The 26,608-nt window shown below is 39.7% G+C and overlaps 1 protein-coding gene across 6 annotated transcripts in view; it reads right to left on the bottom strand.

The window, feature by feature from the left end:
• Positions 1 to 9,196: 9,196 nt before the first annotated feature.
• Positions 9,197 to 26,608, bottom strand: part of tnk2b (tyrosine kinase, non-receptor, 2b) — a 254,802-nt gene continuing 237,390 nt past the window's right edge. For 5 of the 6 annotated variants that reach the window (XM_059944274.1, XM_059944282.1, XM_059944266.1 and 2 more), the window contains 3 exons: positions 19,066 to 19,161; positions 16,849 to 16,976; positions 9,197 to 13,010 (listed from right to left, as the gene is read on the bottom strand). In XM_059944274.1, coding sequence (XP_059800257.1) covers positions 13,004 to 13,010; positions 16,849 to 16,976; positions 19,066 to 19,161 — 231 coding nt within the window. In that variant the 3' untranslated portion in view covers positions 9,197 to 13,003. The remainder of the gene's footprint in view (positions 13,011 to 16,848; positions 16,977 to 19,065; positions 19,162 to 26,608) is intronic. The other variant, XM_059944289.1, reaches the window with a different exon arrangement.

The raw sequence follows: 26,608 nt of genomic DNA, 5'->3' as shown, positions 1-26,608 counted from the left end.
AACAAGCTGCCAGCACAGGGGGTGCACGCAAGCTCAATTTCAATGTTGAAGAGAAGTTTGGCTAGGTACTTGGATGCGAGGGGTATGTAGGGCTATGGTCTGGGTGCAGGTCAATGGAAGTAGACAGTTTAAATGGTTCAATGCGAACTTGATAGGCCAAAGGACAGTGCTGTAGTTTTCTATAACATAGTGACTAAATAAGTTCAAAATACAACATTCTATATTTCCACAATCATTGAAGTGCAGTACACATATTTTAAATCATTATGGAGACTTCCTTCAGATGATGGATGGTTCTACGCTTGCAAAGATCAAAAGGGAAGAACAGTCTTCAGGAGTGATGGCATGATCATTGGTGACTTTGGAGGCCAATTCTGGATCTATAAACTTGGGAGCAGTAGGGGCATGGGAACAGCTGGGATGGGGCCATTAGGGTAGTAGGATCCTTCCTGCGTCTTCTCTTCTCTTCAGCAGTTGCTCTTCTGGATTCCTCAAAATTCTTGGCTGCCGTGGATCAGTGGTCTCTGTCACAAGCCAGCTGCAGCCACTAGTTAACCTCAATATTTGCCTGAGAGAGCTGCTGCTTAAGTTGGTCTTTGTACCTCTTGTGCGGGGCACCACAATCTTTCTTGCCCTGAGAGAATTTTCCGTAGTGTATTGCTTTCGGTAAACTGGAGTTGTCCATGCAAGACGCGTGGTCAGACCAGCAGAGCTGCTTGTGCAGTAAAGTGGCTTCAGTGCTTGGAAGTTGAGCCTTTTCCAGGACCTCAGTTGTTGGAGACACAATCCTGCCAGCTGACACTTATTTTGGAGCGGAGGCAGTGCTGATGGAAGCACTCGAGCAACCGGGTTTGCTTGCGGTACAAGACCCAGGCTCCAGTGCGATATAGCAGTGCAGTGAAAACAGTAGCCTTGTACACCTAGATTTCTGTGGACAGATGCAGCTGGTGGTTCTTCCTCACGTTTCTGGAGGCACTCAGTTTCTGGCGAGTCGATATTCAGACTATTTCAGGCTAATAGGTTAATGATTTCAGGTTAATGATATTTGGCACTCTAACATACAGTGAAATATATTGTTTACTCCCATCAACTCTGTGAGGATTGTGACAGGCAGCCCACAAGTGCCGCCAAGCTTCCAGCACCAACATAGCATGCCCACAATTTACTAAGCTTAACCATACTTCTTTAGAACGTAGGTGGAAACTGGAGCACCCAAAGGGAATCCACGTGCTCACAGAGAGAATGTACAAACTCCTTACTGAATATTGGGGGGGGGGGAGAGAAGAGTGGAATTGAACCCCTAATTTACAGCCAACTGTTATGCTACCATGGTTCCCGCAAAACTTTTTGATTGGGATGGATACTTCTTTAAGCAGGGGAGCAGTGACGGCAGCTACTGTTAAAGCCATTATGGACACCTTCCTCCCTCTTGTTCCCTATTTTTTCCCTTTATTGCATGGTAAACTGTACTCCACTATCAGATTCCCTATTCTTCAGTCATCCATCTTCTCCACCAAATGAAGGGATTCCAGCATCTACAGAATCTCTTGTGCTTAATATTTGGAACCTAAAGTTTCTTTTGGAATTCTCTATCTCAATGGGAATGTATTAACTACAGTGCCAATGAAGTATTTATCCCCTTGTATGTTTTCATGTTTTATTGTTTCACAACATTGAATCACAGTGGATTTGACTTTTTTTTTATGTGATCATCAGAAAAGACTTCCTGTCAAAATGAAAACAGATCTCTACAAATTGGTCTAAATTTATTACAATTATTAAATAATTACAAAAATTACTCACCCCCTTCATGTTGGTATTTAGTAGATGCATCTTTGGCAGCAATTACAGCTTTAAGTCTTTGTGGATAGGCCTCTGTCAGCTTTGCAAATTCTGGACACTGCAATTTTCCCCATTCTTCTTTACAAAACTACTCAAGTTCCTTCAGACTGAATGGAAATCGTGAGTGAACTCCACAAATTCTCAATTGGATTGAGGTCTGGACTCTGACTTGGTCTGTCCAGGACATCACTTTCCAGTTTTTAAGCAACTCTTGCATACCTTTGGCCTTTTTACTTGGGGTCATTGTCTTGCTGGAAGACAAATCTCTCCCAAGTCATAGTTCTCTTGCAAACTGCATCAAGTTTATCTCCAGGAGTTCCCTGTATTTTACTGCATTCACTTTACCCTCTGCCCTCACATGACCCAGGGCCCGCTGCAGTGAAGCATCTCGACAGCATAATACAGCCACCACCATGCTTCACGGTAGGGATGGTGTATTTTTGATGATGTGCGGTGCTTGGCGTATGGCAAACATAGCCTTTAATCTGATGGCCAAAAAGCTCAATTTTGGTTTCATCAGACCATAGAACCTTCTTCCAGCTGACATCAGTCTCCCACATGCCTTCTGGCAAACTCTAGTCAAGATTTTATGTGTCTTTTTACCTCAAAAGTGACCTTCTCTTTGCCACTCTCTCATTAAGCTGTAACTGGTGAAGCACCAGGCAACAGTTGTTGGATACGCTGTCTCTCCCATTTCAGCCACTGAAGGTTGCAACTCCAGCAGATCTCTCAGTGGACTCCTTCACTAGTCCCCTTCTTGCACGGTCTTTCAGCAGATTTATGGTTGTACCATATTCTTTCCATTTCTTAATGAATATTATACTCCAAGGGATATTCAGCACCTTGGAAATTTCCTTGTTTCCATCTCCTGACTTGTGCTTTTCAATTACCTTTTTTGCAGAGTTGCTTGGAGTGCTTTTTCATGGTGTAGTTTTTGCCAGGATACTGATTCACCAGCAGTTGGACCTTCCAGATAGAGGTGCATTTTTACTATAATCATTTGAAACACCTGGACTGCACACAGGAGCTCTCCATTTAATTAATTATGTGCTATCTAAAACCAATTGGCTGCACCTGTGATGATTTGGTGTGTCATTTTAAAGGGGGGGGGGAGGGAATACTTATGCAATCAATTATTTTATAACCATATAACAATTACAGCACAGAAACAGGCCATCTTGGCCCTTCTAGTCCGTGCTAAACGCTTTCTGTCACTTAGTCCCACTGACCCACACTCAGCCCATAAACCTCCATTCCTTTCCTGTCCATATACCTATCCAATTTTACTTTAAATGGCAATACCAAACCTGCCTCTACCACTTCTACTGGAAGTTCATTCCACACAGCTACCACTCTCTGAGTAAAGAAATTCTCCCTTGTGTTACCCTTAAACTTTTGCCCCCTAACTCTCAACTCATGTCCTCTTGTTTGAATTTTCCCTCAATGGAAAAAGCCTATCCACATCAACTCTATCTATCCCCCTCATAATTTTAAATATCTCTATCAAGTCCCTCCTCAATCTTCTACGCTCCAAAGAATAAAGACCTAACTTGTTCAATCTTTCCCTGTAACTTAGGTGCTGAAACCCAGATAACATTCTAGTAAATCTTCTCTGTACTCTCTCTATTTTGTTGACATCTTTCCTATAATTCGGTAACCAGAACTCTACACAATACTCCAAATTTGGCCTTACCAATGCCTTGTACAATTTTAACATTACATCTCAACTCCTATACTCAATGCTCTAAAGGCCAACATACCAAAAGCTTTCTTCACCACCCTATCCACATGAGATTCCACCTTCAGGGAACTATGCACTATTATTCCTAAATCACTCTGTTCTACTGCATTCCTCAATGCCCTACCATTTACCATGTATGTCCTATTTGGATTAGTCCTACCAAAATGTAGCAACTCACATTTATCAGCATTAAACTCCATCTGCCATCGTTCAGCCCACTCTTCTAACTGGCCTAAATCTCTCTGCAAACTTTGAAAACCTACTTCAGTATCCACAACACCAACTACCTTAGTATTATCTGCCTACTTACTAATCCAATTTACCACCCCATCATCCAGATCATTAATGTATATGACAAACAACATTGGACCCAGTACAGATCCCTGAGGCACACCACTAGTCACCGGCCTCCAACCTGACAAACAGTTATCCACCACTACTCTCTGGCATCTCCCATCCAGCCACTGTTGAATCCATTTAACTACTTCAAAACTAATACCTAATGATTGAACCTTCCTAACTAACCTTCCGTGCAGAACCTTGTCAAAGGCCTTACAGAAGTCGGTATAGATAACATCCACCGCTTTACCCTCATCAACTTTCCTTGTAACCTCTTCAAAAAATTCATTAAGATTTGTCAAACATGCACTTCCATGCACAAATCCATGTTGACTGTTCCTAATCAGACTTTGTCTATCCAGATAATTATATATACCATCTCTAAGAATACTTTCCATTAATTTACCCACCACTGACGTCAAACTGACAGGCCTATAATTGCTAGGTTTACTTTTAGAACCATTTTTAAACAATGGAACCACATGAGCAATATGCCAATCCTCCAGCACCATCCCCATTTCTAATGACATTTGGAATATTTCTGTCAGAGCCCCTGCTATTTCTACACTAACTTCTCTCAAGATCCTAGGGAACATCCTGTCAGGATCTGGAGATTTATCCACTTTTATATTCCTTAAAAGTGTCAGTACTTTCTCCTCTTTAATCGTCATAGTTTCCATAACTTCCCTACTTGTTTCCCTTACCTTACGCAATTCAATTTCCTTCTCCTTAGTGAATACTGAAGAAATTGGTCAAAATCTCCCCCATCTCTTTTAGCTCCACACATAGCAGTCCACTCTGATTCTTTAAGGGACCAATTTTATCTCTCACTATCCTTTTGCTATTAATATAACTGTAGAAACCCTTTGGATTTATTTTCACCTTACTTGCTAAAACAACCTCGTATCTTCTTTTAGCTTTTCTAATTTCTTTCTTAAGATTCTTCTTACATTCTTTATATTCCTCAAGCACCTCATTTACTCCATGCTGCCTCTACTTATTGTAGATATCTCTCTTTTTCCTAACCAAGTTTCCAATATCCCTTGAAAATAATGGCTCTCTCAAACTTTTAACCTTTCAACCTAACAGGAACATAAACATTCTGTACCCTCAAAATTTCACCTTTAAATGACCTCCATTTCTCTATTACATCCTTCCCATAAAACAAATTGTCCCAATCCACTCCTTCTAAATACTTTTGCATCTCCTTAAAGTTAGCCTTTCTCCAATCAAAAATCTCAACCCTGGGTCCAATCCTATCCTTCTCCATAATTATATTGAAACTAATGGCATTGTGATTACTGGACCCGAAGTACTCCCCAACACATACCGCCGTCACCTGACCTATTTCATTCCGTAATAGAAGATCCAACGCTGCCCCTTCTCTAGTTGGTAACCCTATGTATTGCTGCAAAAAACTACCCTGCACACATTTTACAAACTCCAAATCATCCATCCCTTTTACAGTATGGACTTCCCAGTCTACGTGTGGAAAATTAAAATCTCCCACAATCACAACCCTGTGCTTACTACAAATATCTGCTGTCTCCTTGCAAATTTGCTCCTCCAATTCTTGCTCCCCATTAGGTGGTCTATAATACACGCCTATAAGTGTTACTACACCTTTCCCATTCCTCAATTCCACCCAAATATTCTCCCTATAAGACCCCTCTAATTTATCCTGCCAGAGCACTGCTGTAATATTTTCTCTGACAAGCAACTCAACACCTCCCCGTCTTGCCCCTCCAATTCTATCACACCTGAAACAACGAAATCCAGGAATATTTAGTTGCCAATCACACTCTTCCTGCAACCATGTTTCACTAATAGCTACAACATCATATTTCCAGGTATCAATCCATGCTCTCAGCTCATCCACCTTTCTTACAATGCTCCTGGCATTAAAATACATGCATTTAAGAAATTCTCCACCTCCCGCTCTGTTTATCTCTAACAGTACAAAGAAGTTTACTGTCTTCTTTTTCTTCCTTCTCCCATACATCTGTTCCTACACTCTGGTTCCCCTCCCCCCCATATCTAGTTTAAATCCAGTGGAGCCTCTCTAGCAAACCTACCTGCAAGAATATTTGTCCCCCTCCAGTTCAGATATAAACCGTCCAGCCGGAACAGGTCCCACCTTCCCTGGAAAACAGCCCAGTTATCTATAAATCTGAAGCCCTCCCTCCTGCACCATGTCTTCAGCCACATGTTGAACTGCACTATCTTACTATTTCTGAACCCACCTGCACGTGGCACTGGAAGCAATCCTGAGATTGCTATCCTGGAGGTCCTGTCCTTTAACTAGCTCCCTAAACTCACCTTTCAGGACCTTCTCACTCTTCCTACCTACGTCATTGGTCCCTACATGTTCCACGACATCCGGCTGCTCAGTCTCCCTCTTGAGAATACTGAGAACTTGATCCGAGATATCACGGGATTCTCGATCTCTTCCACAGAACCTCCTATCTGTCCCCCTAACTATTGAATCCCCTCTCACTACTGCTCTCCTCTTTTCCCTCCTTCCCTTCTGAGCTGAGGGTCCAGTCTCGGTGCCAGAGATGCAACCACTGCAACTTGTCCCTGGTAGGTAGTCCCCACCAACAGTATCCAAAACAGTATACTTATTGTTGATGGGAATGGCCACAGGGGTGCTCTGCTCTTCCTGTCTATTCCCCTTCCCTCTCCTGACAGTCACCCAACTACCTGTCTCCTGACTCCTAGGGGTGACCATCTCCCTGAAACTCCTGTCTACTTCTGCCTCTGCCTCCTGAATAATCCGAAGTTCATCCAACTCCAGCTCTCTAACACGGTTTGCTAGGAGCTGCAGCTGGGTGCACCTTTCGCAGGTGTAGTCGCCAGGGACAAGTGTGCACCCTGACTTCCCACATACTGCAAACGGAGCACTCAACTGCCCTAACTGCTGCCTCCATTACCTACTAATCTAAATAGATTAATTAAAGGAGCTTACCCGGCCTTACCTTACCTGGAGTGAAGCTCATACTCAGCCTCTGCTCGCTATTTAAATTCTCCTGCTGCCTCACAGACCGACTTTCACGTGCTTGCGCAGTTGTGCCTGTTCAAACCTCACTTCTGCCTGTTCTCGCCGAAGCCTGATTGAGCCAAAGCCGATGCACTCTGCCTCAGTCCACTCCAACGATGGCCGCTACAACGATGGCTGCTGTATATGGTGGTCTTCCTTTTTAAACCTTTGACGCACTACGTCATGCGCCTGCTCAGTCTAGCCTCTTTGCTGCGATCAGTTAAAAAAGAACAGCTTCTTTCCGAGCTTCTTTTATCTCTTCCCTCTCTGCCTCTTGCTGAGATTAAAAATTTTGAGTTTTATATTTCTAATTAATTTAGATCACTTTGTAGAGACCTGTTTTCACTTTGACATGAAAGTTTTTTGTTGATCAGAGTCAAATCAAATCTATTGTGATTGTGTTGTAAAACAATAAAACATGAAAACTTCTGGGGAGGGGGCATTGACTATACTGTGCCTATAGTTTTTATAGGCACAGTATGAGCATAGGTTAGACAAACTTGGATTGCTTTCTCTGGAGCCTCCACCTGACACTTGTATCAGGTTAACCCTGATTATGAGAGTCACATTTCTCTAGAAGGAAGAGGCATAGGTTTAAGGTGAGAGGGGGCAAGATTAAAGGACATTTGTGAAGCAAGACTATTTATTTTACATACACACGTAGGTGCCTGTTAAATAAATATTGCCAGGGGAGGTGACAGAATAAGACATGAACAGGCAGGGGACAGAGAGGTACAAAGCATATGCAGGAAGATGGGATTAGTTCAAATTGGCACCCTGGTCAATGCAAATATGGTGGGCTGAAGGGCTTTTTCATTTGTTGTGTTATTCTATGTTTAAACAACATCCACTAACTGTATCACCTACAATTTTCAACAAAATTAACTTAATATGTTTCCTTTACATATCAACACAGGTGTTCTTCAACGCATTATTCTTTATCCTTCACCTCTTTTACATTTTTGATATGAACTCGTTTATATATCACATTTAATAAGTTGTTCTCCCCATAGTCAAGATATTTGTACACATTTTCAAACATTGTATCACTTTCAAACTTATAGATCATATCTCCAAGACCAAAACTTAGATTATTTAAGGATAATAATGACGAACAATATCTCAACAGCAACTCAGCAGATGCCATTGATGACTGGAAACAAACGGATTCAACTGAGCCACTGAAAAGGCAAGCAATACCTTGGTTTGGAGATGCAAGGGACTGTCGATGTTGAATCTGGAACAATAAACACAATGTGCTGGAGGAAATCAGCCAGTCGAGCAGCATCTGTGGATGGTTGGGGGAGTGTTGACAATTCAGTTGAAAGCTCAGCATTAGGAAATGGTTTAGTATATCATATACAGTAAACAGTAAGTGCTACTAACATTGACTTTAGAATTCTGTGATTGCTGTAGATATCCAAAATACATTTGAACGATTGTTCCTTAGCACCTATAACTATTATTGTGGTGCCAAATGATACCTCCCTCGTCAGCATGAGGCCAAGCTGTACATAAGACATTAAAGTGGATTCCGGTTAATTGGGCCATCGGTTAATCGGAGCAGCTGTTTATCGGGCCAACTCTTAAAGAAGAAAATCTAATTGAGAAAATAGCCAGAATTTCCTTCACTTATTTGGGACTCAATGCCATTTAAATGGGGCAGGAGCGTATTGCTGGACAGTTTCTAACTAGCACCAGTCATGTGCATTTGTGTGCCCAATAGACAGGACACTGTGCTTAGAGCAAACAGTTTTTAAATAGTGTCAGTTGCACATGTTGGTATTTTAAAAAAACAAGTGTTTTTGTCACAAATAGTTGACAAGAAACAAGCAGCAAGCCAAATTAGAATTATTTTGCTCACTGTAGTTTCATACATTCAGGCTTGGATATATCAGAAATAGCTGAGAACAAAAATGAAATGATTTCACTATGTCAACAAGGTATCGACAACTGGGAACTAATACACAGCTTTGTTAGAACTGTAGTAATATTGGTCGTGTTCAATTTGTTCCGTATTTAATTTAAGTACATAATTTGTTACTCACTTAACGGTAGTTTGATTGTTTTTATACCTTTTAAACTATTTCCATGAAACTTCAGCTAATTGAGGCAGCCATTAATCAGGCCAAAATTTACAATTAACTGGAATCTTCGGTATTTCAATATAAATAAACTCATATAAACATTTTATTTCAGAAATGAAATGTTTTTATTTTTATGAGTAAAACAATTTTACAGTGTTAAAAATTTGCTGTGTTTCTCACCATGCCATAGATTCTCCTCAGATTAGTTATGCTGTGCAGCAAAAAACTATTTACTCCCTTTCCTAGTTCACATTATCGAGGATTCCAGATTTGACTGTCTACAAGTTAGCTTTTAAAAATAATTGTGCAGTTTCTCAGAACATCTTAACAGAAATACATTGTCTGAGTGTAATGTTAGTACATCTTATCACTGCTTTTGGGCTAAAGGAAAGATGTAGTGGCACTGTGATTAATATTGACGTAATCAGATATGCACAAGAAGAATTTTTTTATATTAATATCAATGTTACAGGTTTTGGTACACAATTTTTGATTATTGTGTCTGAATACATCAAAGTTTATTAGGGCCGATTATACTTTTTGTATCCACGTGGACCTGTGAAAAACACAATACAAAGAGAGGTAAAATGGGAGAAACAGAGCAGCAATGTACTAGTGGCCCCATTTAATTATACTCTCTGGTTTCATGTAGATGAATACTACACTGAAATTGTAGTTAACCACAAATAGAAATGCATGAAAACTTTACAAATATTCACAGAACTCAAAAAAAATGGACAGTTTTTCTTATAATAGAGGGAATTAGCTCACATTTCAGTACAATAACTTTTATTTTTCATTTTACAAGGATTCAACAAGACCTGAGTTAACACTACTTTTTTTTCCAAGTGTAGCATTATGACAATGTTGCAATCCAAGAAATGCTGAGTACAAGACATGCAACAACTGAACTTCTACAAAACAGATTGAAAAATAAACTTTATACAAATGTGCAGTGTTCATTTTCACAGAAACCCCTCCCCACCCACATGATGTCCATGCTTAAATGGTACAGATCGCATCTCTGCATTGAAGTATTGAATTGGTCATTTAAACAACTGTATAATTGAGTCAACTGTAAAAGCCATTTTCTAAATGATTTTTCTGATCAGACCATTAGGTGGCACATCTGAGGCTCAAAGATGATTGATGCTATTAACACAAACAAACCAGACTAAATGATTTACTCTTTTAAAATTCTCAGGCAAGCACTGCTCTGTGCATAAGTGTATTTCCCCTCTGGGTAGGATTATACAATAACAGTGAATTTGAGGAAAATGCTAGCCCTACCTGACCTGGCTAAAGTATGTGGTACAAAGTAGGTTTCACCGGAAGTAGGGGAGAGTGAGAGAGTGCAATTCAGAAGGAACATTGGAAAGACTGACCATGTGATGTTTCAACTTCCTTTCTCTGATCCAGATTGCCTTTGGCCATGGCACTAAAATCCAAACAATCACTTGAGAATTTAAGATTAATGAGTAATTCAGTTAAATATGGCTTCCTCACCAAGGCTTTGTCATGATGCAATAACTTTCTCTCACAAATTATGGAATAACTTGACATCAGTTATTAATAATAGTTTTTATAAAATTACATTATCAAAATATTGTAATAAATAACATATTTGAATAAATAAGGATGCAATGTTGTTCTAATTTTGTTTCCGATGAACAAGTGTTACTGTAGTCCTCAGGAAGAATAGATTACCACATAGTCTCCATTTATAAACTATTCTAAAATTTGTTCAGACTTGCAGATAATGCACCCACTTTTACCAAAGTGTGACACTGGACTAATCAGAGAACATGGTCAGAAATCTGCAGATAGATTAGCCATCCTCCAGGCTTAATGTTGTGTTACAATGGAATTGACATTTTGGTCCAGCTACCATCTGGAATGGACTGAAACAAACTCAAAGTAAAAGTTCAGTAGAAGTCTGTTTTTCTTCTGATCTTTCAGCTATGAGTAGAACCTGGCAGACAAGCATTGGAACCTGAAAAAGTCTCGAGAATGATCCATCCAATTTCTTATTTCAATCACTGAGTTTCAAAACAGGAGCCTGATGAACAGACTGGTTCTTAATAGTTTCCTAACAGTGGATAATGATCCCAAGTTATATAGTCCAGAATTAAGGTCTGTCTTAATTATCCACCTTTTTAATTTGGTACAGCTATCAAATTTAAACACTGGGGAAATTCCATAAAACCCTTTGTTATTGTAATATTTATAGAGGGTGCTAAAGCACTGATTGTAATCTGGATCCTGAGGAGAAATAATTAAAGCTGCTTCATATTTTTTAAAATAAAAAATAGAGTAGAATAATACTGAAAGCCTAATAGATTAAAGGAACCTTATGAATGACAGTTATACTGGAAGAAAGGACAAAGTTGGCACATAGCATATGAATCAGATGTGTGGAAGATAGAATACTAATAGCAGAGTTTGAAATTCATTGTAGTTTGGAAAATAGGTATATGGGAGGTTAATGAGTGCTAAAGTATCCATGACCAGAAATGGCAACCACATAGAAAAGATTCAGGATTAGACAGTCAGAATGGGCAATTCCAAAGATAAAAGCAGAAGGCTTTAAATGAGATAATGGATATGAAGCTCATCTCAAAATGTAAAGATTATTTTGAATAATTAATGTAAACTACAAACTACTGGCAACAAGCCACTTAATCTATGTGAAAGGACTAGATGACTGATTTGTTAACACTGAAACCCAAAGAGGTATACAGAAATGGATCCATAATAAAAAAAACATTTCATTTGTATTTTGTAGAGTGTCAAATTATCACCACAATGACATTGTTTTTAGGAAAAAAAATACATTTTACAGTATGATCAGATGCTACAATTCTCCCCAAACTTGGTTATCATCAATTTAAACATCTTCAATTTATTTGCAAAATGGATAAAATCTATTACCACCTAATTCACACACCCCAATGTTCCTCATTTTTGTGCTATATCATCTTATCCTAGTGGGCAATCCAGTAAAATCCAGTATCAATATATAATCCCAAGCAGTTTTTACATTTGCAAGACCATAGTTTAGAAAGTAGCTTAATTTCTGTAGCGGCCACACAACTTGAATCCATTCCTCTTTTCGATTCATTACTTGTTTTTCAATTGGCAATAACTATTCTTCACATAGTGAACTAACAGAGCTCATCAGGACTTTATTTGAAAATGAGCGTATATCAAGGTATCCGGGGTATTATGTTACAATTTCAGCAATCTTAAACCTTGTGCTCATAGTGATAAAGATTATGGTCAATCCCAAAACTCAATATGTGTTCTTAATTTGATGAGAACCGCACTACAGGCAGGGGGCACTTAAATCTACCATATTACAGAAGAGGACAAGTACTTTGACAGATTTAACATGACTAACTTAATACCAGGTCTTAATCAGTGAAAGGTCATGCTAATAAACTTTCAAAAACTGCATTCTTGAAGAAATCTAAAATGGCTAATCTTTACCTGGATAGGAAATTCAGAATGTTAAACTCATTCAAACGTCTCTTAGGAAAACAACTTAAATAATTATTAGAACATCAATGTGACAAATTCAATGCAAAATATAAACACAACTGCAATCTATGATCAACTTGTCAAATAAAATTTATATTATATATATTTTATATTTATATACAGAAGGCTGTTGGGATTACTGTATGCCACAAAATTACAATTATCTTTTCACCAAGAACAAACAACCTGTTGCTTTTGAAGAATACTGCTATCGAGAAGTGGAATCCCACCTACCAGCAGGACCACAAGGCACAAATTGTGCCAGAGTTAGTTAAGACAGTCATTTGAATATTCTTTGCTTCACAGAAAATGATCTGAAAACTCTGTCCAGTGAACAACTGTTTCCACAATTCTGAAAACATCGGAGCAATTATCCAATGTGTGACAAGTTCTTTTCCTCCACTGTGAAGCCTGTCATCGCCTGTACATTAAAAGGAAAAATAAAACGGTTAGCTAGTCTTCCCATGCAGCCTGAGCTCGATATAATTTAATGCAGTGTTTCCCAACCTTTTCTTAGTCCAATATCCCCCTAAAGAACCTTCATACTTGCCAATGCCTCTCTTAGGAACAACATACTTTCCAGCACCTCCATAGTGTAAAAACATGTCTGCCATATGCTAACAAGAGAAAAATGATCCTGCTTTAAATTTTTATTTGTCATTAAACCTTGCTTACACAGTACCTGTGCAGCTTCAATATCACTGTGATCCTTATGCTTGATGGTTTTTAGCAAGAGTTGAAATATCTGGTTCAAGTTGTGACAGCAAAAGCCTTAAGTCCCCACACAAAACTATGTCCAAACGGTTTCTGTTTTTTGTGAGGATGCAGTTCACTACACTGAAGCTGCTTTCAAAAAGGTAGGAAAGACCAGGAAACTTCATATGACGGTGTAGCCACATAGTACAAAAGCTGACATTTTTGCTTATTCATCATTCTGAATTTTGATAATTTCTTCTTGCAAGCTCTCTTTCTGTTCTTCCACCTTGCAAAGAAATGGGTTAATTGTCCAGTCCGGACTTTCCAGATCATTCAAACTCTTGAATCAATTCTGAAAATGTGTCTCTTCAGTGACTGCAGGTATAAGCAGAACAGATGCAAATCACCATCTGTGAAAGAGTGCCATACTTTCCATGCAGGGAAACTGTGAGAACATTTTTCTCCCAATGTTTTGTTTATACATTTCCAATTTTCTGAATAAAAATGGACACCATACCTTTTGCCTGGATTAAATAGAAATTCTCATCCTGCAGTTTCAAACTTAGAACGTCCATTTTGTCAAAGGTCGGGTAGGTATGCCATATCTCCACGTAGAAGCCCAATCTTGCTTCTCAAGCTCTCGTCAAATTTGAATAAAAATTCAACCACAGTGTCAAAAGATCAAAGAAACATTTTAAGCTGCAGCCTTTTGACAGCCAACTCACTTTGGTGTGAAGAAGCAAGCGTTCAAACTCTTCATTGTTTTTAATTTTGTTGATAGCAAAGACTGCAAGTCAGCCTGAAAAAAGTTGCTGCTGAGGATTTTGGCTGTGAGATATTTACAATGAATTATACAACAGATTGCAAAAGGCAGAGCTGAGTGATTATGGCGCTCAACGGCGACTGCTTTGCTTGCATCTTCAGAAACAGCTTTATTTCTATCTTTAGCAACACGTACAAATACGCTGGAGGAACTCAGCAGGTCAGGCAGACTCCGTGGAAATGAGTAGTCAACGTATCGGGCCGAGTCCCTTCATCAGGACTGAAGGAGGAGGGGGCAGGGGCCCTGTAAAGAAGGTGGGGGGGAGAGTGGGAAGGAGAAGGCTAGTAGGTGCCAGGTGAAAAATCAATCAGAGGAAAGATATTTCTATCTTTGATAACTCTTTTTTTCCCTTGTTAACGTTCTTTTGAAGACCCTGACCTGGAATTACACTCTAATGTCAGTTCTTTGCAGGAATGGGACCCGCTTTTACAGCCTCACGACCTGTCGCTTTTCGATATGCCAAGGATGTGGTCTGGAAGACTATCATGCCTTCAGGGTGCCAGATTCCATGGCTCTGGAGGCGAGCAGATTCAAGACAGGTGCCGCTGCTGCCGCCAACTGATGCATCACGGGAGAATAAGGAAGCAGTGGCCTTCCTGTCGGATGTGTGGCCAGTGGGACAGAGCTTGGAAAAAGCGACAAAAGAGTTTTAACATGATAAAATTAGTGAGTTGTTTTGTTATGACTCCCCTCTCACTGTGAAACGGGGACACCTCATTTTCCCTTAGTAGGGAGAGAGAGTGCCTGTGGTATGTTGAATTACCGAGTGAACATGCAGTCTTTGGGGTACTGCTGGTCTGCGTCTTTATTGATGTTTTGCTGCATGCTTGTGTGCTCAGTGCGGGGGTGCCAATGCTTTTTTTGCTGCTGCTTGTGTGTGGGAGGGGAGTTGGGGGGGCTTTGGGGCTCTAATATTTAACTGTCATTCATTCTTTGGGGCACTCCTCTGTTTTCGTGGCTGTTTGCGAAGCAAAAGAATTTCAGGGTGTATAATGTGTACATTTCTCTGACCTACTGAAACAGCCTTGGAATTTCATTTTTCATAAATGCCACTAAACCAACATGGAGACCTGTCGTATGTGGTGCTCCATCTGTTGTACAAGAAATCATGTTCCTAACTGGAATACTTTTATCCTCAATATATACTTTGAGATCGTCATAGATTGATTCTCTGTTGATATTTGTTTTTAACTTTTTACAAAAGGGAATGTCTCACTGTCTTGCAGAGTTGACTCATCCAGTTGTCTCCCAATTCTGCTTTTTGTAGCGCTGTACATAGTTGATACTCAATAACTTCACACATTTCAACAATGAGCTACAGAGTTATTACTAAAAGGAATTGATTTTAAAATACTGGTGTCTATTTTGAAAACAGTGGTGAACACTTCTGATACAGCAGGCATTATTAATCTTTCACCAATTGTATGAGATTTTCCACACTTTACGATCATTTTGGAAGTGTGATAAGAAGCAATGAGACCACTACAAAGGTCATTTTCAGCTTTCTTGGCAAATTAATCAAGTGTGCAATGCTTTTCAAATGCTTTCATCTTCTGGAACTGAGTAATACCATAAGCAGCCTTTTCAGGGTGAGACAGTACAGTATTACAAATAAGACACATGGGATGTCTCTGATCTGACAGGGATCAATAAAACCATACTCCAGGTATGTAACATTGTACTGACATGCTTTCTGTAGATTCTGTATCTTAGCAGGATTAGAATTCAAGGATTCACCACCTTCAGACTCAAAGATCGCACCATACGCATTTATCCATCATTAACGGGACTAATTAAAATAAAAAATTAACACAGATCCATAAATTTGTAAAGTTCAGAGGGTGTACTTGACCTACCAACTGTTAAAATGCATGAACTCCTTCCATGCTGTGAGTCAAGGGAAACTGTTGAGCACCCAGTTGTTAATTTATGCATCCCTAATAATGTCTGTTTGGTTGGTAAGGTTGGATGAGATGGCCAAGTTTCAGATGCATTGTGAAGACAGGTGCCCACTGCCTACAGAGCTATGGTTCTTCCTGTGTTCCAGTGCTTCATCCCTGCTTTTTGGAAGTGCCTGCTCTACTAACGGTCGGTTATGTCTCATGCCTCAAGTTGGGGGGCATCTTACACCCCCCAACCAAGAATCTTGAACACCCCCAGACAACTTCTATTTCCCCTAATGCTCCCTTGGGACACATAACCAACCCCTTGGGAGGCAGTACCATCCCCATTAGGAATCACTGGCTTAATGCTTCCCAGTTATGTAAAAGTAATCTGCCTATCCTTCTAAATAAAACTGATACCTCTTCATTATAACAAACAGAAAATGCAGATACGTGAGTGTTAATAATCTATATAAAGCGCTCTTGGGGTTGTAGCAAAATGTGGACAATAACCCTGGAGTGGCACAAGTAATTCAGCAAGTACATTTGCTCATCATATCTTTTACAGAAATGACTTTGCTGGCAAAGAACTTTTGACTGCTGCATCAAGACTGTAGACTTGTGTTCATGTTCTGTAATGTGAGCATTATTTCCATTATTATTGGAACTGTCTTTGATGACTCACAACAGGAAGGCAAAGAATTTGAAACAGCAAAGTTAAAATAATGAGGATATACAGTTTCCTTTTCCCACCTGAAGGGCAGGAACTCAGTTAATGTCTTCTTTCTTATTCCTTCGTCAATAAGCCTACCAGAAGATAAGCAGACATATTGTACTTCATGTGAAGTATCACATACCTATGTCGAGCTGCACTGTACGTGTCTAGCAGGTGGCAACTGGCTAATTCCAGATTCCAGTCAAACATTTCTAGGATCTTCTGACATTCACTTCTTGTCTTCAACCCGAGACAGAATAGTTGCTCAACCTAACAAGAGAAGAATGTGAGATGGAGTGCTTAGACACTGCATGGTTATGGATTTCGTAGAGTCCCCTGTGGGCTCAGAGCTAGAGGTGAACAACTGTACACAACTACAATGTTCTTGCATGACTATTATACTAGATTTTTCTTTGAATCTAAACACAAGGCAAAATCTACCCAGATGAAGACATGCACTCACAAGTTCTGTCATTATGTAAAATTTTGAAGTAGCTATGAATAGCACGAGTAGAATCAATGATAAAAAGCTAAACCACTTGGAAGTAGCTCATGATATGTACACAAATCCAGATGGACATTAGGAAGGAATAAGTTTGCTCTCAAGATTTTCAATAAGGGCTGAATACTCAGGTACTTCAATGGAACTTCCATGATGCCACTCTGTCTTTGCATTTATCTGTTGTTATCACAGATCTGTGTCTATATCTACTATAGATTGCTAAACTTTATCTGCTCTTTGGATAAACCAGGTTTACCAGCATAAATAAATGAGAAATACAGCATGAAGGAGAAGAGGATGAAAATCTTGACATTCGCACTAATTTACCTGGTCAATTTCCCATCTAACCTGTACACTGTGCTCAGAAGGATTTGTGTCGGATGACTCTCAACATCACAATTTTCTTATACATTACAAAAATCACAGAATGAAACTGATTTATAAATGAAGAACTGCCAATACTATTGAAGCATTTGTAAAAGCTTGCATTTAAAGGAATGTAGCAAGATAAAACTTTTTTAAACAATGTGTTGCAGCTCAACACATCTTTTGGTAATAGAATCATGTGAAGCTTTATAAAATCCCTTTGCTGAATAAAAGCACAATGAGTTTCAACTTTCTGATCATGAGGATGAATTTTATTAAAAGAAGTGCTTTCAAAATATACATCTGAATTGTATATTTCATCAGGAATCCTTACCTCCACTCCTCATGTAAGCAAACACATTTCCAAGAATAATCGCCTTTCATACACTTCAGCCTTCAAATTAGTGCAGCCACTTTAACTTTTTGCAAACCACAATTACCGGATTAAATAAAGCACATTCAACACTCAAATTTTGTATGAATTTACGAATGCAAACATGACTGATTGCTAGTCCAACACAGGTTAAGTTCGTTTTAAAAAGTGTGAATTCTGCAGTAGTTAGTTCAGTTCTTCCTTCTCCATAATCATCTCTAATGTAGAAGATCCAGTAGTTACATCAAGGATAATATCGCTGCAAAATTGTGAACATCCTTTCTGCAATCTTAGATCAACTGAGGCAACAACATCCAGAAAGTAGATAAGCACATTGGAATGGATTATCACACTACCTTTTCTTCAAGAGATACCATTCCTGCTCTAGTGCTGAATTTAGTGTGGTTGACTTACAATATTTCTCAACAACTACTCTGTTAAATTGTATTTTAAATTTTATCACAGAGAAGTTTAAATTCTAAATGCCTCAGTAGTACATCAAACAGTAGAACAACAGAGTTTGGAGTTCAATTCCAATGCCATTGTAAGGAGTTTGCACGTCCTCCTCATGAATGTGTGGGTTCCCTCCAGGTGCTTCAGTTTCTTCTAACATTCCAAAAACATACTGGTTCAAAGATTCAAAGTTAGTAGGTTAATTGGACATTGTAAATTGTCCTGTGATTATGCTAGGGTTAAATCGATGGGTTGCTGGTGGCACAGCTCAAAGGGTCAGAAAGGCTCATTCTGCATTGTATCTGAATAAAATGTAACAAAAAAAATAAAAGGCTACCAGATTAAAGGAGAGTAACAGCATTCCTCAATGTATTTAAGAAGTTCTCATCTAGTTGGTATCCCAGCAAGTTATTAATCCATTATCACCACCAGTACGTGGGTCAAAATGCAGGAAGGTGCTTTATTTCCTTTCAACTCAAAGAGATCCATATGGAATGATACATACGTCACCCAAAACTATGTTTTCCATAAAAACCTATCAAATGACAAGCTTTCAGTACAGCACCTACTCATGGCTAAAGCTAGATCTGTCTTATCTTTAGTGCCTCCACAGCACTGCTATTAATTAAGACTGAGGTAAAGGATGGATCCGAGCTCACGGTTACCTTGAGGTACTGTATGGCTTTTTGAACGTTCCAGGTGTGGTTCTGAAGTGCGGTCTGACATTCCTCCATCGTAACGCCATGAACATTCTCCTGAACCTGAACATAGAAACATTTCTGAACGTCTGATTTATTACCATTCCAGCTCTCTGGTGTAATGTGTGACGATTTCCCTGAAAACTTCATCTTCTTGCGGAATGGTCCAACAGAAAGCATTAATGTTACAGCATTAATGGACTGTAAAAGGTAAGTACAATGATATTTTTAATTGTTCATATTATTGGATTCTATCCCACTTTTCCTGAAGTTAACTTCAGTACACCTAACTGTGTTGCACTTTGTATCATCTTCCATAACTTCAGTGGTTAAAAAAATTCTACGTGGGATAAACAATATTAACTATCAATGGTTTATTAAGCAAGTCCACGTGTTATGTATTAGTATTGTGTGAGTGACACTAAAAATGTTAACAATTAATGGAAATTATGCACCATCAACAATATTGCGTGCACAATGAATCAGGCATATTTATGTTATTGACGTGCTAAATTCTGCCAACTGCATATTAAGTTCAGAGAAGGCCTGATGCAGCCTGAAATCTACATAAAGCAACCATAGTACAAATTAATGTTTTGGCAAAATATGAATCAAAATTAACCAGCTGTACTATTTACTCATGTATACATATACAACATCCACCATTATGTAAATAAGTACTTTAGCTCCCAAATAACTTTCACAAAACTCAACAGAAAAGTGCAGCAAGTACTATGCTTATAAAATATGCATTGCTATTTCAGATATCCAAGTGATATAAGCAATGGCTAAAGCTGTCAAATTAGCTTTTATGCTCAAATTTCCAAGATTTATAAGTAAACATGGGTACTGAGTAAATGGTATGGCTGTCAGTATCACAAACAAGAGAAAATCTGCAGATGCTGGAAATTCAAGCAACATATGCTGGAGGAAATCAACAGACCAGGCAGCATCTATAGAAAAGAGTATTGTTGATGTTTCTGGCCAAGGCCCTTCATCAGGACTGAAGGCAAAAAAGATGAAGAGTCAGAGTTAGGTGGGGGAAGGATAGGAAGAAACACAAGGCGACAAGTGAAACCGGGAGGCAGGGGTTGGTGAAGTTGACAGGTAAAAGAGATACAGGGTGGGAAAATGGGGATTCTTATAGGAGAGGACACATGGCCATGGAAGAAAAGAGGGAGATGCACTAGGAGGTGGTGATGGGCAAGTAAAGTGAGAGGGAAAAAGGAAATGGGAACAGTGAGTGGGTGGGATGGGCATTACCAGAAGTTAGAGAAATTGATGTTCATGCCATCAGGTTGGAGGCTACCCAGATGGAATATAAAGTGTTGTTACTCCAACCTGAGTGTGGCCTCATCGAGACAGAGGAAACCATGGATTGACATATCAGAATAGAAATGGGAAGTGGAATTAAAATGGGTGGTCACTGGATTATGGCTGTCAGTATCTTTTGATTAAGCAAAATACATCTTATATGTTGTAATATGGCATTCTAAGTTACAGCCACTTGAGAGGATCAAGTAATCACTCCAAGTGGTAAAAGGCAGATTGCATACCACATAAAGTCTAAATCAATTACAGTATGTTTCATTAATCAATATTCTCATAAACAAAGCTCAGGGCTGGGGATAATTTCCCATGTGAGAAGATTAATTTCAATGAAATGGTAGCTAAACCAGTTGGTTTTTTTTTCCTCTTGCAAAGAAACAGGCATTTGGTCAGATAGACTAAGCTGCAGATTTATTAATTCTATGCTCCACTGTTAAGCATGGAATTATCATCCAGCCTAGCAGCTATATAAGTGGACTTAGTGAAACGGAAGGAAAATGTACTAAAAGACAAATTCAGGTTAAACCTGCAGTAAAGTCTTAAAATTAATCCTTTGAAAACTCACATTGCTTCATCTACAGAAACAGAAATAAATGATTTTGTCTGGATAGGATACAGAGGAATGCGAGTTGGGGAAATGTGATACTATTTGCCGGACCTGTCAGGAATTCCACTAAGACTTATTTTGAAAACAAAGCTTGCAGCAGCCTGTCCAATACTTCCCAAGGTAGTCAACATGCTATTGATTGTCAAATCTGGAACATCTTTTATCAGAACAGCAACAGAATGCTGGAACTCAGCATAGGATTTACTGCACATTTCTATTGCTCTCTCTCTGTCCTGACACAGGATCTCAACCAGGAACACGGTATACACTTTTTAGCTCTAAAGAATAGGAAAGATTGCCACTACATAGTAGTTACAAAGGGGTAGGGTTGAGATGATTAGTTTAGAGTTAGAGAGAGGATAACAGCCAGATGGAACCAGGTGTGGAAGAGGTGAGAGAGAAGCTGGTAAATCATATATGGAGCCAGATGGGGAGGGAAAGAAGGGCTGATGGAACCAGGTTAGGGAGTGGCTGGGAAAGATGAACAAAGGCAGATGAACCTGTGTGGTAACTGCAGGTCTGTCCAAAATCTAATGTGCTATTGTTTACATTAGACTGGTCACTAAACAAAGATTGCACAGAAATAATTATGTAAAATCAATGACGATGGTAGTTTAGAATCTGAAAAAAAAGCTTTTCATAGACAATGCCTCTCAGACAAACTGATGACTCCTATCTAATAGGAACCACAGAAAACCATCAGTTACTGGAATTTTTGAAGGTAAGTATAAATTAGCATCTGCAGAGGTTTGGCTTTTGCTCGAGAAAACACCACTAGTACTGGCTTAACGATCTGATCATTGAATCTGATAATCTGATCAATTATCTGATTCAGCACGAGATGTGGAATTTTTGATCTCCGAAAGCATTCTAGTCCATTTCAAAGGTTGGTTACCCATCTTAAATGTGTCTGCTCTTAGACATTAATTTCCACCCTATGTTTGCTAAATGATTTTGAGCAACCCATGAAATTAACGGATGGACCCACAACAGATCCAAAATCAGCACAGCCTTGTACCAAATAAGATTGAGTCTTTCACATGAGTGAATAGTTCACAGGTTCCACATTAACCACATAAGCCTTCACAAAACACACAGGAATAAAGTGGAACCAAGTCATCCTTGTTGCCTTTTAAGTACAATGTACCAGTGAGAAAGGAAAATTACGTGCAGGCTATAGCTTTCGATGAGGAAAGGGAGAGAAGGCAATATCACTGGCAAGTATTCCTTATTCAGTTGTCTGATGAAGAGCTGCAATGTTTAATTGTGTACACAAATATCAGATCCAACCCCTTCCATGAGACTGGTCACATCAGCATATCAGTTCGTAGCAGAATCTTGATAGATAAAAAAAAGCTGCTGTGCGCATTTAATTGTTTAAAAAACAATATATGTAGTGTTCCAATCAGATTATGGTTGTACTGCAGATATAGTATTAATGTAAGTCCATCAATTTAAAAAAATAATGAATTCTGCTTTTCTCTCCATAGAAGTTGCCTGATGTAGTATTTTACATTTCCAGCACATTCAGTATTATCTTTCTTAACTTTGAAAATACTATATATTCATATATGAGAAAATCTGCAGACGCTGGAAATCCAAGCAACACACACAAAATGCTGGAGGAACTCAGGAGAACAGGCAGCATCTATGGAAATTAATGAACAGTTGATGTTTCAGGTAGAGACCCTTCTTCAGGACTTGAAGGAGGATCTCGGTCTAAAACATTGACTGTTTATTCATTTCCATAGATGCTGCCTGACTAGTGATCACATTCTATTAGCTTTAAGATTCAAGATTTATTTCACGTCATTTCAAGTGCACAAGTGTAAAGAACAAAATACTTGTTACTCTGGATCGGAAGTAGCACAAAAAAACCAAAATAAAATAAAGAGCACAATAATAAATACTAACACAATAAATATAAATACATAAGATAGCTTATAGTCATAGATTTATTATATGTCCACAAAGTGATGCTAGACACAAGGGTGTCTGTACATACGGTGACTGATAAGAAATGTAAGAAGTAGATGTGGTGGAGGTTTTGATCAGTATCAGAAGAATCAGAAAAAGAATCAGGTTTATTATCGACATGTGACATGAAATTTGTGAACTTAGCAGCAGCAGTTCAATGCAATACATAATATAGAAGAATAAATAAATAAATCTTATTCAGTATACTTGATACAGTATATGTCTAGTGAATAGATTAAAAATAATGTAAAAATCAGAAATACTATATATAGGCAGTCCCCGGGTTACGTACGAGTTCCGTTCCTGAGTCCGTCTTTAAGTCAGATTTGCACGGAAGTCGGAACAAGTACATCTGGTATTATTTAGTGTCAGTTAGTCAAACGCTTGTCTTAGTATATATTTTACCTTTCTATGCATATAAAACACTTAAGAAATGTATGTATTCCAATAATTAAACCACTGCGATGCTTAGTAATATTTGTAGCTTTCATCGGGGCAGCGCCTTTCGCATGCTCCATTATTCTCACTTTATCCGTTATTCTTTAAAATTGTTCCAATCATTGACTGACTGTACCCTAATATTTTTCCAATGACCGATGGCGCTTCACCTCTTTCCAAACGCTTTATTATTTCCACTTTATTTTCAATCGTGATCGCTTCCCATCAATGGAACAGTAACACTGCCGGTGGCAGACTTTGCCTGCTCCCGAGGTCCGCCGGGTCCTAAGGACCACTGCATTGAGACAAGCTAAATGGGACAAGTAGGGGCTGTGCCGGGTTTGGGTATTTGATCATCCACAATATTCCGCGGGGGAATTTAAACTGGAGGTGGCAGCGTTTTTTTTTTTACGAGGTATTGTTGCGAGATCGACATCAACCCAGCATGGATGGTACAGGAGTCACAGGAACAGTCTATCACTGGATCGAACTTGGGAGACTCTGTACTCCAGCACGGTGCTGATCTCACTGCGCCACCAGCCGACCGGTACGGGGGGGGTGGGGGGGGGGCGTGCAGGGTCAGGGTGAATCTTACTAAGAAAAATTTAAGCCAAATACAAAGTTAAACACTCAACATAATGTCAACGGCAACGACTTAAAATGTTGGACGGCGTTCCCCTTCCTCAGTTCATTAGTACGAGTTGTCTGTAAGTCGGACGTTCCTAACTCAGGGACTGCCTGTATTAAAAAAAAAGTGAAGTAATGTCCAAGGCTTCAATGTTCATTTAGAAATCGGATGACAAAGGGGAAGAAGCTGTTCCTGAGTCACTGAGTGTGTGCCTTCAGGCTTCTGTACCTCCTACCTGATGGTAACAGTGAGAAAAGGGCATGCTCTGTAAGCTGGAGGTCCTTAATAATGGACGCTGCCTTTCTGAGTCACTGCTCCTTGAAGCTGTCCTGGGTACTTTGTAGGCTAGTGCCCAAGATGGAGCCAAGTACATTTACAACCCTCTACAGCTCTTTAGGTCCTGTGCAGTAGGCCCTCCATACCAGACAGTGATGCAGCCGGTCAGAATGCTCTCCATTGGACATCTATAGAAGTTTTGGTATTTGTTGACATACCAAATCTCTTCAAACTCCTAATAAAGTACAGCCACTGTCTTGCTTTCTTTATAATTGCATCAATAAGTTGGGACCAGTTTAGATCCTCAGAGAACTTGACACCCAGGAACTTGAAACTGCTCGGTCTCACCAGTTCTGATCCCTCTGAGGATTGGTATGTGTTCCTTCGTCTTACCCTTCCTTAAGTCCACAACCAGCTCTTTCGTCTTACTGACGTTGAGTGCCAGGTTGTTGCCCTGGCACCATTCCACTAGTTGGTGTATCTCACTCCTGTATGCCTCTTGTCACCACCTGAGATTCTACCAATGATGGTTGTATCATTAGCAAATTTACAGATGGTGCTTGAGCTATGCCTAGCCTGGTCATGGGTATATAGAAAGTAGAGTAGAGGGCTAAGCACACACCCCTGAGGTGCACCACTGTTGATCGTCAGCAAGGAGGCAATGTTATCGCTAATCCACACAGATTGTGATCTTCCGGTTAGGAAGCAGAGGATCCAATTGCAGAGGGAGGTACAGAGGCCAGGTTCTGCAACTCTTCAATCAGGATTGTGAGAATGATGATACTAAATGCTGAGCTATAGTTGATGAACAGCATCCTGACATAGGTGCTTGTGTTGTCCAGGTGGTCTAAAGCTGTGTGGAGAGTCATTGAGATTGCACCTGCCATTGACCTATTGTGGCAATAGGCAAATTGCAACTGGTCCAGGTCCTTGCTGAGGCAGGAGTTCAGTCTAGTCATGACCAACCTCTCAAAGCATTTCATCACTGTAAATGTGAGTGCTACCGGGCAATAGTCATTAAGCAGTCCACATTCTTCTTCTTAGGCACTGGTATAACTGTTGCCTTTTTGAAGCAAAGTGGGAATTTCTGCCCGCAGCAGTGAGAGTTTGAAAATGTCCTTGAATACTCCTGCCAGTTGGTTGGCTCAGGTTTTCAGAGCCTTACCAGGTACTGCATGGGTACCTTCCGCTTTGCGAGGGTTCACTTTCTTTAAAGACAGTCTAACATCGGCCTCTGAGACAGAGATCACAGGGTCATCAGGTGCAGCAGGGACTTTCACAGCTGTAGTTGTGTTCTCCCTTTCAAAGCGTGCGTAGAAGGCGTTGAGTCGTTGAGTTCATCTGATAGTGAAGCATCGCTGGCATTCATGCTATTGGGTTTTGTTTTTTAGGAAGTAATGTCTTACAGACCCTGGCAGAGTTGCCATGCATCCGATGTCACCTCCAACTTCGTTCGATATTGTCTCTTTGCCCTTAAAATAGCCTTCCGCAAATCATACAGGGTTTTCTGGTACAGGCCTGGGTCACCAGACTTCAATGCCACAGATCTAGCCTTCAGCAGACGACGTACCTCCTGGTTCATCCACAGCTTTTGGTTTGGGAATTTGCAGCAAGTCTTTGTCGGCACACACTCATCCACACAGGTTTTAATGAAGTCGGTAACAACTGCGGCATACTCATCTAGGTTCGAAGATGAATCCCTCAATACAGTTTAGTCCATCGATTCAAAGCAGTCCTGCAGGCACTCCTGTGCTTCCCTTGTCCATACCTTCTTGGTCCTCACTACTGGCGCTGCAGTCTTTAGTCTCTGCCTATACTCAGGGAGTAGAAGTACAGCCAGGTGATCAGACATCCTGAAATGAGGACGTGGAATAGCACGGTACGCATTCTTGATTGTGGTGTTGCTTCCTCCAGTATTGCAAGTGATCTGTTGATGGTAATTGCTTAGTGATTTTTTTCAGATGGCCCGGTTAAAATCTCCCAAAACAATGATGAAGGTGTTAGGATGCCCTGTTTTGTGCATATTGATCCCTTTGCTCAGATCATCTAAAGCCTTATTGACATTGGCATGAGGTAGAACGTATATTGCTACAAAAATGACCCCAGAGAACTCCCGTAGTAGGTAAAAAGGACAGCACTTAACTGGTAGGTATTCCAGGTCTAGTGAGCAGAATTGGGACAGCACTGATATATTTGTGCACTAAAAAGAGTTGATCATGAGGCATATACCTCCACTTCTGCTTTTGAGAGACTCT

This window comes from Hypanus sabinus, chromosome 2 (assembly GCF_030144855.1).
Source record: "Hypanus sabinus isolate sHypSab1 chromosome 2, sHypSab1.hap1, whole genome shotgun sequence".
Taxonomy (NCBI): Eukaryota; Metazoa; Chordata; class Chondrichthyes; order Myliobatiformes; family Dasyatidae; genus Hypanus; species Hypanus sabinus.
The sequence above is the reverse complement of the archived record's forward strand: the minus strand, read 5'-3'. Positions and strand labels throughout refer to the sequence as shown.